The sequence below is a fragment of the Enoplosus armatus genome, chromosome 7 (genome assembly GCF_043641665.1).
Source record: "Enoplosus armatus isolate fEnoArm2 chromosome 7, fEnoArm2.hap1, whole genome shotgun sequence".
Taxonomy (NCBI): Eukaryota; Metazoa; Chordata; class Actinopteri; order Centrarchiformes; family Enoplosidae; genus Enoplosus; species Enoplosus armatus.
The window spans coordinates 4,951,360-4,965,948 of record NC_092186.1 but is presented as its reverse complement, the minus strand read 5'-3'; the positions used below and the strand labels follow the sequence as shown (position 1 = coordinate 4,965,948).

The window sequence follows — 14,589 nt, the reverse complement described above, 5'->3', positions numbered from 1 at the left end:
AGAAGTCTGTGCTTCAGAGTGGAACATGATTGGATGTTGAAATCAGGTCTAGGGGCATCATCCTTGTGTCTTATGCTTATTGAGGGTGTTGGCTGTTGCCCAGCAGGTCCCTCAGTGTTGGGTTGTTAAGTTGCAGGTAGTGCTGTTTCGATTTTTAACACTCGACATGAGCGAGCTCACTCAGAGGGAGAAGGAGTTGCTGAAAATGCGCAGAGACAGCGACACTAAGGCTGCTGAACTTGTCAAGATGGAGAAGATGCTGCAGCAGACCAAGAACCTGATGGACAAGAAGACAGAGTCTGGACCAGAGAGAATGGGCTACCAGGAGAACATGGGTCTGTATCACAAACGAAACTCTAACTTCATATTTTAAGTGCACCTGAATCTCTTGTTGGTGGCTGTAGTGTGCGACTTGTGTTTTCTGGTTGCTTGTTGCAGTGGAGGACTTGGAGGAAAAAGTGCGCTCCAGCCGGCGACACAGGAGGAACTCCCTCCATCACACGCAGATGCTGGAGAGCCAGATGAAAACAGTGAAGGGGGAGCTGGTGGGCACGCTGGACCACCTTCAGGAGCTGAGGAACGTCTTGCGCCGCTCCCAGCAGAAGGCAGAAGAGCGCAAAGCTGCCATGGAGAAGCTGGCAGCGGGGCTCAGGTGAACCGTCTGCTCTGCAGAGCTGCTTTTGATTTGAAACAAGGTTTTGACCCTTTCAGGCTCCAAAATACTGACTGAATACTTGACATGACGTCCAGCATCCTGCCAAATGAAGCTGTGCAAGAAGAATGCACCCATGCACTGGTTAAATGGTAGAAGAAAGAGACCTGAGCTGCTGTGTTGGCCCTCACTCTGTTCCCCTCTTTCTCTGCAGTGAGGCCATTGTTGTCCTGCTCTTATTAAACAATTTTGAAGGTTTAATGTTGACATACTTTGAATTTGTCAGTTTTTTTGCCCAGCACCTGCAACTGGGAAAGCCACAGAGATATTTTGAAACTACATTAAATTGTACAATTAATACAGTATTCCATATTTCTGTGATGTTCTTTGACTTTTTCAAGTCTGGAACATGGAGATTGCTCGTCTCAGAGGCAGTATATATCCTGAGCAGCCCTCATAAATGTTGTTTTCTGGTTTGCTGTGTGCTCTTTCATTCACAAAAAGAAAATATCCCTATGATTGATGACATAGACGACAATATCCCTCCGCAGCCCCGGGGATCTCCATGTTATTGCTTCATGAACCCAATTTTAATGAAATGAACCCTGCCAATAATAACATGTTATCTTTTATGACCTGCAACTAATTAGTCATCGTGATGTTATTAAATTCTTACAAACTAATTAGCCTCATGTTGTATCTGTTTCAATAACAGCTAAATTTTTATGTACATCTACAATATCTCAACAGAATATATGCGTGATATATGCAGCACAGAGATCATTTTACTTTAATATCTTTGTAAGGAAAAAACAGCTGTACCAACTTGTCTTTTAAATGGACTGTTTGATCATTTATCGTCAGAAGAATGTGAACATTAAATGGTGTGTTACAGGAAGATCTGAAGAAGAACTGAAAAACGCAGTTTCATGCTCTTTTCCCAGATGACAGAAAAGTGTCTTTCGGTGTTCTTCGACGCCCTCTTGGATCAATAGCCTGTTGTCTGCTCCCTGTGGTGACTCATCTGAAAGCTGTATTTTGTGACTTCCCTGTGGCGACTCATCTGAAAGCTGTATTTTGTGACTTCCCTGTGGCTGAGATGTGATCACACCTAATTTAGCACGGCTTGTTACACATGGTGTCACATGCTGTGAGGCTGCGGGGGTGGGGGGTGGGGGGTATTTCATTCGCTGACCCTTGCCTAGACATGTAACTGTTATTATAACCCCATTACAGGGCAAAGACTGCTCATTATGTGCAGCTGCGTTCTTGGATTTACTTTTCTGGATCTGGATTTTGAATGATGCAGTCATATATCTTCTCATGTGTATCATTATTATTGATTATTATATTATGGATATTATATTATGAACGTTCATGTGTCTGTGTATTTCGCTGAGGGACAAAAAGTGAACTGAAGCTGATTTGTGATAATTTGGGGAAGAAACAAGATGATGAAAGAGCCACAAATATTTATAATCACACCATGATCCAGATAGATTCATGAACATCCTCACTGTTATCTTATCCTCATCTTAAAATAGCTTTTTTTTTGTGTTTAGCTCTCATCGTCAAATGGTTTTTGAGACAGATAGAGGAACAAATGAACCAGCAGGGGGCACTAGAGACTTCTCAGAGAGCAGTCAGGAAATGAAACAACCACATATCAGGCATCAATAAATTTTTTTCCCCCCTTAAGCAGATGTGTATTATTTGGAACTCTTTTGTCATTACATTTTTTTAAAACAATTATTTAATGGCTTTTGGGAGATAATAATAATTTACCACTAATAACAAACTGTATTTATATGGCACAACAACATATGTGGCTCAGGAGTAGAAGGCTATCCATTCATCACAGCGTTGTCGGTTCAATACCCACATCACCCTGTTCACATATTGAAGTGTCCTTGAGCAAGAGACTGAATGTTTTTTTTCCCAGTATATATATACCCAAGTATACATATGTAGATACCCACAGACATACAAACATTGTGCAACTTTATAGAATGTATACCAGTGTCTATTCACAACCTCTGGCGACAAAGCACAACAAAAGTAATCTCATGACGCTTTACATATAGAGCAGGTCTAGACCGTACTCTTTATAATATTGGTTGTGCATGTCTGTGAGCTCATGAGTTTCAACCAAACAAGGATTTTCCCTCATAGTTTCATTTGAAGGTGAAACTATCCTGTTTTTCAGAAAATATTAGAGAAAATTTCAGAAAAACTAAACATAATTTGTGCGACATGTTTTATGTTCTTATTTTCTGTCATGATAATCACCTCACAACCCCTTAGTTTTATCTTGCGACCCCTTAGAGGGTCCTGACCTCCAGGCTGGCAATCCAGAACATTTTACACATGTGGTCACACATGGTGTATGCACCTTTAAATACGAAGCTATCAGGACCTGAAGAGCCTTCATCTGCAACATTTCTGACTGAGAATGGCTAAAGACACTATATTAGTGAGAACACTTGGAGTGGAAAATGTAACTCTGTATAGTGACAGACATAAAGAACTTGTCATGCAGTAAGTTATATATATCAATTTATCAAGGACCCACCACCAAGCCAAAGAGACAAAAATAATATCCAATGGTTGCTTTTACTAGATGTATTGTATCAGTGTTTCCAGCAGTTTGCTTCATATCTTTGTGGAGGAGTCACGTCCATTGATGAACAGCTTGCATTCAGTCACTGCTCACATCATTTCACAAGCTATTTCAGGGTTCCCCATAGGCATCATTGTTTGTTCCCACTTATTAAGTTTTTATTATGTAGTTGTAGAGAGATTGCTCTAGAGCACACTTAAAGCAAAAGTTTGACATTTTGGGAAATATTCTTAATTGCTTTCTTGCAGAGTTAGATGAAAAGATCGTTTTCACTCTTACTGGTATGTCTGTACGGTAAATACTGAAGCTACATCCAGAGATGTTAGCTTAGTGTAGCGTACAGACCGGAAAGAGGGGGAAACAGCTAACATGGCTCCATCCAAACTAAGGTAAGGTACCTTCCTTACTTGACTTCCTGGTGTCTTGTCGTCACAATGAGGTTGCCAGGCACCCAGCAAAGACTGCAGGAAGTAACTGCATCCGACCAAGAAGTAGTCCAGCACATAACTCCCCATAAAACAGCAATGTTGTAAGGATTAAACAAACAAGATAAAAAGTGTTGATTAATGCACTTTAGAGGTGCTGGTAGGTGAATCTTTTTTTCCCCTTTGGACAGAGCCAGGCTTGCTACGTCTGCCTGTTTCCAGTCTTTTGTGTGAAGCTAAGCTAACTATCTGCTATCTTAAAATTCTTGAACTGATAACAATGTTCTCTGTTGAAGACTTTTGAAGGGTTGCCTTTAGGTATTGTGGCAAATTCAAGCTACGTTATAGCTACAAACATTATGAACTGAACTGAACTGTTGTGTGTTTGTTTGTGTTACATAATGAACCCACTGTAAGGTTGTGCAATAAGCAGTTTGGAATTGTTTGTGTAAGCACAAGATAAACATATTGTCTACCAGAGCTATGACAGATGTGCTTGTTGTGACAGTTTTGCCATGTTCACTGAAACCAAAACGTCCAGAGACAGGCATCGTGATAATAAATGATGTGATGTGATGACAGCCTTGTTATTGCTTAAATACTTATATCAAACAGTTCCATTAAAGTTTCTAACAGTTGATATGACAGGACAGAAACATATTGCATCTTGTTTTGTTTAGTTGACATCTGCTGCTTCCTCAATACAATGGAGGTGAATGGAATTTCATTGGCACTCACAGCACTATTTATATTTGCAAAAATCGAAAGACATGTGGCTCTGACCAATCTAAAATTGCTGCTTTTTTGGAGCTTTAACACGTGTCAACACAAGGAAATAAGACAGTGGGCTATCGTATTGCGTTGACCCCCACCCAGTACAGGAAGTACTCACAATTACAACCAATGCCAATGCTCTTTATTTAGCAAGGTGGAAAGTAAAGAGTGTGAATGCTGGGGTGGTGGATGGGCTTGTAGATTTTCATTCAGAAGACTGGAGTTTGCATCCAACCTGCAATTAACATTCGCCTTCTGTTTAACGGTAACCACAATCTGTCCCCAACCTTAGCATGGTGGTTTAGTCTGTAGTTACCAAACCAGACCGTAATCATAATTGATTTGTTATAATGTTTAAATCAAAAAACTAAAAAAAAAAGTAAACACTGCCAATACTGACATTCTTGTCTGGCAATGAGGTTCATTGACCTGCAATGATGCATCATATCATCCGTTGCTGGTGTGTGTTGCCCTTTGGCTCCTGTAGGTCAACGCTGGATCCTGCTGGTAATCCTACAGGTAATCCTGGTAAATGCCCATTTCCCATCCAAATAGTTTGTAGAAAATGTGTAGTTTACAGGCCCAAACCGAGATGACATCACTATGACCTCCTCAGGGGTCATTTTCTCACACTTGCTCTTTCTCAGTCAGTCATTTACAGTTGATACTTTAACGTGCAATGGATTTATTATCACTGTACTGCATGTTTATATCTCAATTCCCTTTGTGATGTTTGCCAAATGTCTTTGTCTTAGTCAAAAATACTTTCACAAATACTGTGCATCACAAATCCACTCAGGACCAGCAAATGCCTCAATATACCGAGCAAGTCCATCACACTCACCTACACATGAGAGACCCCCACTCCTGACCTGCAGTTCAGCTGAACTCTTCAGGTGAAACTCAAATACCTTTGCCCTTGCAGCATTACACAGTATTCCAGTTTATTGCTCTCCTTCCTTGTATCCTGGATAAATCCCATATACATTAAAAGTAAACCTTGTTAAATGAAGGGCAGGGTGTTATTCAGGGACTCTATTGGGGGATTGCAGATAATCCAGGAATATTGCTTAACAAAATTCATCTAAATACATAATAAAAAGCAGACTTGCTGCCTTTTGCTGTTTTGTTTCTCTTTCAAATAAACCTGAACGTGTAGTCCAGTGGTTTCATGAGCAGTTACTAGCTCTAGCTCTGGTGTTTTTTCCACCTACAAATGAATGTGATAGAGAAAACATTTTTGCTTGAGAGCAACAGTTCAGTATTTTGGGAAAACCCTTTTTTGGTTTCTTGCCAAAAATGACAAGATTGATACCACTCTTACATTTGTATGTTATCAATGAAACTACAGCCAGGATAGTTATCTTAGCTTGAGTTAGACTAGAAGCAGGAGGAAACTGCTAGCTTGGCTATGTCCAAAGGTGAAAAAAAAAAAATCAGCCTGCCAGCACCTCTAACACTTTTATCATTTGTTTGACTTGAACTCTCATATTAGCAAGATAGCCTTGTTTGCCAGTCTTTATGCCAAGATAAGCTAACCGGCTGCAGGCTGTAGCTTCATATTTGACATGAAAGTGGTATCAATCTTCCAATCTTGATCTAACTCATGGCGAGAAAGCAAATTAGCACATTTGCCAAAACGTCAAACTATTCCTTTAATCATATTTAGAAGATGCCTATCTAACTCTTAAACTGATAAATTAGCAATGAATCACGAAATCCCTTTGAAGGCTGCAAAAGATCTTCTTCATGAGCTTTGGAACAAGCGCTGCTGCAGGAAATTAAAACTCAGGAGACACATCTGCAGGTAATTTTGACTCAGTGGTTCATGTATCGGCATGTATCCCCTGTTCAACCAGGAAGAAGCCCTGTTATCAGACTTGTAATTGTGCCATGTGCTTCACATACGCTTAGGGCTGCTTATGTCTTCGTGTGAAATCTTGCAGCCCTGTTGGTTATGAAAGCAGCACAGTACAGGAGTGTTTTGGTGCCACTCAAGTTAGAACAAGTAGCCTGTAGTTGGCAGCCTTTGTGTTTGGCCACCACGTTAGGATTGTGTGTGTGTCTGCGTGCGTGCACTTGTGAATGTGTTTAGTCTTGTGGAGGCACTGTGGTATGTCCCAGAAAATGGCCGTGTGAGTACACTACACAACGAGGCAGAATGTGCTGATGCAGCTCTGACAGTAGGTGTGATGGACCCAGCCCTAACTTGAGGCGACTGCCGGAGCTCAAAGGAGAGATTTTTGTGCCTTCCCTTTCTGTAAAGCTGCCATATGGGAGTCGGAGTGGTCACAAACTCCAGCTGCTGATAGATCAGTGCCTGACAATCCCACCACGGACTCACATGCTAAAACAACAGCAGTGTAATTGCCAAATCAACTATGCAACCAGATAAGACCAGTGTCTTGCACTTTGTCCGTATATTAAATAACTGCATGTTCTAATGATATCGAAGATGGCTTTCCTTGTCGCACTAAATATTTCTGCAGTTTTTCTTCCTTCTGTGCCTGCAATTAGGCCACCAACTTAAGTGGGCCTTTCTGGCTGTTTTGTAACTCTGTGAGCTCCCTTCAGTGTTGCCAGGAAAGCTGACAAGTAAATGTGATAATGACTTTTAAGGCTGACACATAACTCTAACTGATCTTCAGTGTGATATATCATGTGCAAGTCAGATTTAGTTGCATTAATAATTTAGCTCTGATCTCCTTTAAAAGTTGCCCCATCCACTTCCTACACTGACAGTCAGGTCTGTAATGCATAAAAAGCCCAAAGAGAGTTTGCATGTGTTTGAATTTTTGTGAGGCGGCATGGCTTTTTCAATGGAAATAAAGTTTTCTTTTTCAGACAAGGACCATATCAATTGTGAAATTCTATTTTGAATCCAGCATTGTAACATAAAGTTACGTGTTATTTTGCCCAGGATTCGTCGCTGCATGGAGGATGTGCAGTCCTCCAACAGACTGGGTGGGGTCAAGAGGAGGCTGGGCACACCTCTTTGTCAGAACGCGGATGTTCCTCCAGGCTATATAGCAGACCTGAGCGCAGACAGCCTGGGTGGAAACCTGAAAGAGCAGTAGTGCAGCAGTTTCAGCTTCTTCACACCCATCCTCTGTCTTCTGTCCTCACCAGGTAATAGAAAATTGTTTTTTACAAAATGCTATAGAATGCTATCAAAAAACTCTCTGTAGCTATTCAGATTGCATTTATGAAATTATAGACCAATTGCTTATTTTACCTTTTGAGAAAGTTGTTCGTCATAATTATTCCTGAATCTAAGGAAGCAAAACAGCCAATGCATTACACGGAGACATTTTAACAATGCATGTTGAATGTATAATATGAGTCATATTCAGGAAACAAACAGAATGCATGAGTAAACTTTTTTTATTTTCCTCTGGGAATGATTCATTTTAAAATCAATATGACAACACGGTAAAACAATTGTTTCCTCTGGTACATGGTATACTGTATACACTCACATTGTCTGTCAGTGTCAGTGTTATTCTTCCCAATGTTCCACCCAACACTGCGCTGGGCAATAATTACATAGTGTATAGAATAAGACACAAGGGTTTTTGTCTTTGGAAATGGGGAGTGGCTTTTCCTGCCCCAAAATACCACATCAACACTTTGCATTGCTGTTTGTCAGTAAATGCAGAGGACACTCCCTGGTACATCAGGTGTTTTATAACCACTTTATATCACCGCTTTTCTATTAATCCCATGGTACCTGTCTTACAGGTTAAGCAACAAATACTGCAGAGTGAATACAGGGTGGATATTGTGTTCTTTTTTTCATGGAAATGGAATAAAGCAACATAAATGCACTTTTGATGAAATGGTATAACTGCTTTAGTGATATGCACCATTAATTTCCCTCAGATTCTCAAAATCAAAGCTAAAGAAGAAGAGTTATTATTTTTACTCAGTTATGGCTGTTTTTCTTCAATCTAATCCAAACATGACGAGAGCAGTTACCTGACTCAGTGGAGTCTCAGTGGCAGAATTCAAATCTGTACAAAACTAGGGCTGCAAAAATCCATTATTGTCATAATCGAGTAATTGTTTGGTCTATAAAATATCAGAAAGAAAAAAACCTGTTGCAATTTACTAAAGCCCAAGGTGATGTCATCAAATTGATTAATCAACTCATCTTTTCAACCCTGTACGAAACTCTTACAATCCATGAACCGATGTGTTTTAAGGTTAGTTATTGTTCTTGTTGTGACCTGTTGGGTTACTTGTTAATGAAGATGTATCTCCCCTCAGGATCTGAGCACTATGGTGTACCACAAAGAGTTCGAGACTGCAGGGAAGAACCCCGGCCTGCAGGTGTGGCGGGTGGAGAAAATGGATTTGAAACCTGTCCCTAAAGCACTCCATGGAAACTTCTACACCGGAGACTCTTACATACTGCTCTACACCACCTCTCCTCCTTCTTATTTCCTTCACTCGTGGCTTGGTATGGGACTCTGGCTTATTGTAGAATTAAATTCCTCTCATTTGTCTGACTATACTCTCTTTTAGTTAACAGTCATTCTTTTTTCAGTCTTTTTTTTTTTTTTTTTTACCATTATCTGTTGTACCACAGGTGAAGAAGCTTCCACTGATGAGAGGGGAGCTGCTGCCATCTTCATGACGCAGATGGATGACTTCCTGGGTGGAACTCCAACACAGTTTGTTGAGTTTCAAAACCGAGAGTCAGTCAACTTTCTAGGCTATTTCAAGTCTGGCATCAGATACAAGGTGAAACATGATATCTGCACGTTGTTTTCATGGTAAATCATTTAAAACATCTTTTCACCTCTGCCTTCAGGAGCCAAGAGAGATGAATTTGTCTCTTTGTACGAGACAACAAAAGCAAGTCTTGAGCTTCCAAGTGAAACCAATGGAATGACCTAAGCTAAAAGGGTTGTTTGAGTGTTGTATGTTTATATGGGAAGTAGAACTCGTCACAGTGCTATTTTGGGAACTGTTTGGAGTCGTGGTTGGTCGCTCCCTCAGGTTTTCCGCTGAAGGTTTCCATGGAGAGTTTGAACCGGCAAACAAGCCGAGCAGAAACATGCTCTCTAATGTCAAAACATCAAAGGGCTGCAGATTTCATGAGACGAAGTGGGCCACAGGAAAACAGACTATAAAACTATCATTTTAGTATCCTACATTTGGAGCTGAAATACTAATATTCTTAAGTCAGAAGACATCTTTGAAGGAATAGAGATGATATCCTTTGAAATCTACATAGCATACAGTTGTAGTTTAATGTAGCAGTTCTAATGCTTCATTCTTCTTGACTTTACTTATCAAAGAAAGGTGGAGTAGCCTCAGGCTTCCAGCATGTGGTGACCAATGACACAAATGTCCAACGCCTGCTGCACGTTAAAGGTCGTCATAGGATCAGAGCCAGGGAGGTGGACATGTCCTGGGCCAGCTTCAACAAAGGAGACTGCTTCATCATTGACTTGGGAAAGGTGATCTGGAAGAGGGACTAGATGTTGAAAATATGATGGACTGAAATAGTACAGGCCTCAAGTGTTGCAGTGTTTCATCAAGACTTTGTTTTCATCTTCTTTTCTCCTGCTCCTCTCTGTGATATGCTAGATGATCTACCACTGGTCTGGCAGTAAAAGCAATCGCTTTGAGCGGCTGAAAACCACTGAGCTGGCCAATGACATCCGCGACAATGAGCGAAGGGGCCGTGCTGAAATAGAAATGATCGATGAAGGCTCTGAGCCAGAAGCTGTCATCAAAGTGAGCACTTGTTTTGTTTTTTACTTACATTTGAACAGTTTTATTCAGGAAACATCTGGGAACATTTGCGACTGTTGCTGTGATAAAGGATTGATCTGGCTCATGTGGCTGCTGGAAAGGACATACGTGTAATGTTGCAATCTGTGTACACGTGTTTATTTATAGGTGCTTGGACCCCTGCCTGAACTCCCATTGGAAAGCAGTGATGATGTATCCACTGATAAGACGAACAAGAATCAGGCATCTCTCTATTTGGTGAATACGCACAAATGTTCAGCTTTTGAATGAATTCCTGTGAATAAATGTTGGAGTTTCAGAGATTTAGGTGGTAAATGGAGGTGTTTTGACCCTCTCGTTTTCTTTCTAGATTTCTGATGCTACTGGCTCCATGAAGGCAACTAAGGTGGCTGATAAAAACCCATTCCAACAAGACATGCTTTCCCAGAGTGAATGTTACATCTTGGACAATGGAGGAGACAATAAGATATTTATCTGGAAAGGTATTAGACCATGACATCTATCCTTTTCTATACATCCTATTAACATCTTATCTAACCACTGTGCCACACCCCAAACTGCAGGGAAGAATGCAAATGCAGATGAGCGCAAAGCAGCTTCTTTTGCTGCACAGAAGTTCATCAAAGACAAGAATTACTCTGAAAACACTCAGGTATTGTGGCCATGTAGTGAAAGTTTGTTACCAGAACTTCATCCTTCCTATCTTGTCTTCCTATTTATGAATATGCTTGCTCTTCTGTCTATTTCTGACATGAACAGGTCCAGGTAATGCCAGCTGGGGGTGAGACCACCCTGTTCAAACAGTTCTTCTTCAACTGGTTGGACAAGGATGAGACCACAGGCCCAAGTAAGGCCTACACAATTGGTCGCATCGCTCAGGTGGAGCAGATTCCCTTCGACGCCTCCATGCTCCACAGCAACAACTCCATGGCTGCCCAGCACGGCATGGTGGATGATGGCTCTGGGAAAGTCAAGGTATGGTCATTAGCCTAACTACGCTCGCGCTGTATATTGATTTCTTCAAATAGCAACGTGTAGATGTAACAATGGTCGGTGTGTGTAGATTTGGCGTGTGGAAGGAGGTGAAAAAGTTTCTGTGGACCCATCCACCTATGGACAGTTCTTTGGAGGTGACTGTTACCTGGTGCTGTACTCCTACAACGCAGGAGGCAGAGAGAAGCATATCATCTACACCTGGTGAGTGCAACCTTTTCAGCATGGCTGGATTTACCTGTTAGGCCGGCCCTGGGCATAAAGTTGTTGTTGGGCCTCTAGTGACCCCCCTTTATTTAGGAATATGCACCATGTTAGCACAATAAATAGAAACATAAACATAAAAAACTTGAGTCTGTCTATATATTACATTTAACTAAATCAATTTGCTGTCTAGAAGCATCATTAAGATAATTATAATGCAATCGACACACTCACACTAAAGGACTGTGAAAAGAGGAGACCCACTATTTATAGACAATGCAAGGGTGACTATTTCACAATAAGAATGTTTTAGTTGTAGTCAAGCAAGACAAATCTTGATGGATTAAGAAGTGACTTGAACCCCAATAACACTTGATGATATATTGGTTTGTTGACACCAAAGAGGCTAGTCTACAGCTATGCTAGCGACTCTGTAAGGCTGTAATTAAGCACAGCAGTGCTTTGAGCTAAATGCTAACATTAGCATGTCATTAGTTTTGCAGGTATTTAGTCATAAACCAAAGTGTTGGACAGACAGAAACATTTTGACCAAAACAGAAATTATGTACAACCAATTGACATGCAGTGAGCCTGGGGCTTTGTGGGCCCCTGGGGGTCTGGGGCGGTTGATCACTTAACCTGATTATTAAACCAGCGTTGCTTTTCAGACTTACTTCACGCTTGAATGAGTTATGAATACATGACGGCTTTGCTGTCTTTAGGCAGGGGCAGAAGTGCACTCAGGATGAACTGGCTGCTTCAGCCTATCTCACCGTCAACCTGGACGACTCCATGGGTGGAGTAGCTACCCAGGTAAGATATTTACTGTGAATCTATGCTATTATTCAGGTCTTTCTGTTATAGAATAGTTTGACACCTTGGGAAATATGTTTACTTCACGAGAGTTGATGAGAGGATCGATACCACTCTCAAATCTGTGCGAAGCTACGGCCAGCAGCCGGTTAGCTTTGCATAAAGACTGGAAACGGGGGGGCGGCTAACCTGGTGTTAATTAGTGAGCTTTGCTGGTAGCGAGTGGCTGGTGGGTGGATTTTGTCACCTTCGGACAGAACGAGGTTAGTCGTTTCCCCTGTTTCCAGTCTTTATGCTAAGCTAAGATAATCGGCTGCTGGCCGTAGCTTCATATTGAACGGACAGACATGAGAGTGATACCAATCTTCTTATTTAAGTCTCAGCAAGACAGCAAATCAATGTGTTTCTCAAAATGTTGAACTATTCCTTTAGTGACTTACTCCTTCCATTCAAGCATAGGGTGCAGTACTCATACTTGTTGTTCATCATAATTGTTGTTGCTGTGTCTCGGCAGGTTCGTGTCAGTCAGGGCCAAGAACACCCTCATCTTGTGAGTGTGTTTAAGGAGAAGTCTTTGGTCATCCACCTGGGTGGGACATCCCGTGAGTCTGGCGAGAGCAAGCCCGGCAGCACACGGCTCTTCCACATCCGCCAGAGCTCCAACAAAGCCACGCGGGCTGTTGAGGTCAGCCTCGTTTATTGCATTGAATGTGCATAAAACTGACGCTTTATAAGAAGCGATTCACAACAATCTTCCCTCTCCTTGTGTCTCTGTGACCCAGGTGGAGCCCACTGCCTCCTCTCTGAACACCAACGACGTGTTTGTGCTGAAGTCACCTGAGTCCCTGTTCCTGTGGAAGGGAAAGGGAGCAACCCCCGAGGAGATGGCTGCAGCCAAGTACGTTGCTGGCCTGCTTGGAGGAACTGCCACTGTGGTGGAGGAGACCAAGGAGCCAGGTGAGCGCCGGAAAAAAGAGCTTTGATCTCTGCACGATAACAGAGGAAAATATTTCCTGTGGAAAACTGTGGTTTTCTCCTTGTCGTCAGCTGGTTTCTGGTCAGCCCTGGGCGGGAAGAAGGAATACCAGACCTCCAAGACTCTCCAAAAGATGGTCAGGCCTCCACGACTGTTCAGCTGTTCAAACAAGATTGGCAGGCTGATAGTAAGTTTTCATCTATTTTAATTCACTAAGGGGATGTAGTTTTTTTTTTTTATGTATATAGCCACTTTCTAAACGTGTACTGCCCAATATTTAGGCGGAGGAGGTGCCTGGTGAGGTCACACAGATGGATCTGGCAACCGACGATGTCATGATTCTGGACACCGGGGATCAGGTATGCTGCCTTCACTTTTGATTAAACGATTCAGTCTCAGTTCTTGTAGAGCTAATTCTTTATTGCTGCCCCATCCCTAAATCCCTTTTGGTTACTTCTCCCACCAGATCTTTGTTTGGGTCGGAAAGGATGCCAATGAGGTGGAGAAAACCGGATCACAAAAGATTGGTACGACGAACAAAGATATTAAGAGATGAGGAGAAATCGCATAGAACAAAGTCACAAATGTATCCTTGTTTTCCTTTCAGCCGAAGACTATGTGAATTCGGACCCCTCTGGCCGTCGTGGTATCCCCATCAGCACCATTAAGCAGGGAGAGGAGCCACCCTCCTTCACCGGCTGGTTCCATGCCTGGGACCCCACGATGTGGGACAAAGATCTTTTGCAGTGCATGCAAGCCCGCATCAAAAAGCATTAGTAGAAAAACTGACAGCAGTAGCCTCTGCAAGACACCTGCAAAGATCCGTTACTTATCATGTATTGTATTGTGAAGTTCAAAGTTCTGTGTGTGTGAAGAGCAGCTTGGAGATGCATTGAGCATGCTTTTTTTTTTTTAAATAACACGACAAAGTCTAAAGTAAGATTAAGGAAATGTTTAAAATTCACGTATATATCATAGATGAGATACCGGCATTTTAAACGTCACACATTTATTTCTGTTTATGACCTTTTTACAGCCCAGTTTGCAAAGACAAATTTAGATTGTGAAATTCAGCATTTTAATAAAAGTATGACCTTTTTTGAAAATCATCTTTTCTGATTGCTTTTCTTTATTCTAACAAGAACACGTGCTTTCTCTGCCCAGTCTTTGACCATATTTTTTCACATCTCATGCTTCACTGCAACAATAGACTTGTTATCATTATCCTAAATCCTCACTCTGCCTGAGCACCATGTGTAGGCCATGTTTGTTGGTAATCTTCAGCCCATGTGCACAAGGCTTCTGCTGAGTTGCAGACCTGTGGATTAAGGAGCGGGCTTTAAAAGTGCCTCCACGTACAGGCTAT

General features: G+C 41.7%; 1 protein-coding gene across 1 annotated transcript; it reads left to right on the top strand.

Moving 5' to 3' along the window:
* The first annotated feature begins 7,528 nt into the window (after positions 1 to 7,528).
* On the top strand, positions 7,529 to 14,323 carry scinla (scinderin like a). The gene is made up of 17 exons (XM_070908232.1): positions 7,529 to 7,600; positions 8,741 to 8,933; positions 9,063 to 9,217; positions 9,778 to 9,939; positions 10,070 to 10,219; positions 10,385 to 10,474; positions 10,587 to 10,719; positions 10,801 to 10,889; positions 10,997 to 11,212; positions 11,301 to 11,434; positions 12,157 to 12,247; positions 12,762 to 12,932; positions 13,030 to 13,204; positions 13,295 to 13,410; positions 13,505 to 13,582; positions 13,690 to 13,750; positions 13,831 to 14,323. The coding sequence occupies exons 2-17, from the start codon at positions 8,753 to 8,755 to the stop codon at positions 13,998 to 14,000; spliced, it is 2,172 nt and encodes a 723-aa protein (XP_070764333.1). The 5' UTR covers positions 7,529 to 7,600; positions 8,741 to 8,752; the 3' UTR covers positions 14,001 to 14,323.
* The last annotated feature ends 266 nt before the right edge of the window (positions 14,324 to 14,589 follow it).

What these genes read in the sequence shown, in the direction of transcription:
- scinla (XM_070908232.1), top strand. Translation starts at nt 8,753, where the DNA reads ATGGTGTACCACAAAGAGTTCGAGACTGCAGGGAAGAACCCCGGCCTG. An exon ending in TAAGATATTTATCTGGAAAG is followed by an intron (nt 10,720 to 10,800) that starts GTATTAGACCAT and finishes CCCAAACTGCAG; the next exon opens with GGAAGAATGCAAATGCAGAT. An exon ending in ACAAGATTGGCAGGCTGATA is followed by an intron (nt 13,411 to 13,504) that starts GTAAGTTTTCAT and finishes CCCAATATTTAG; the next exon opens with GCGGAGGAGGTGCCTGGTGA.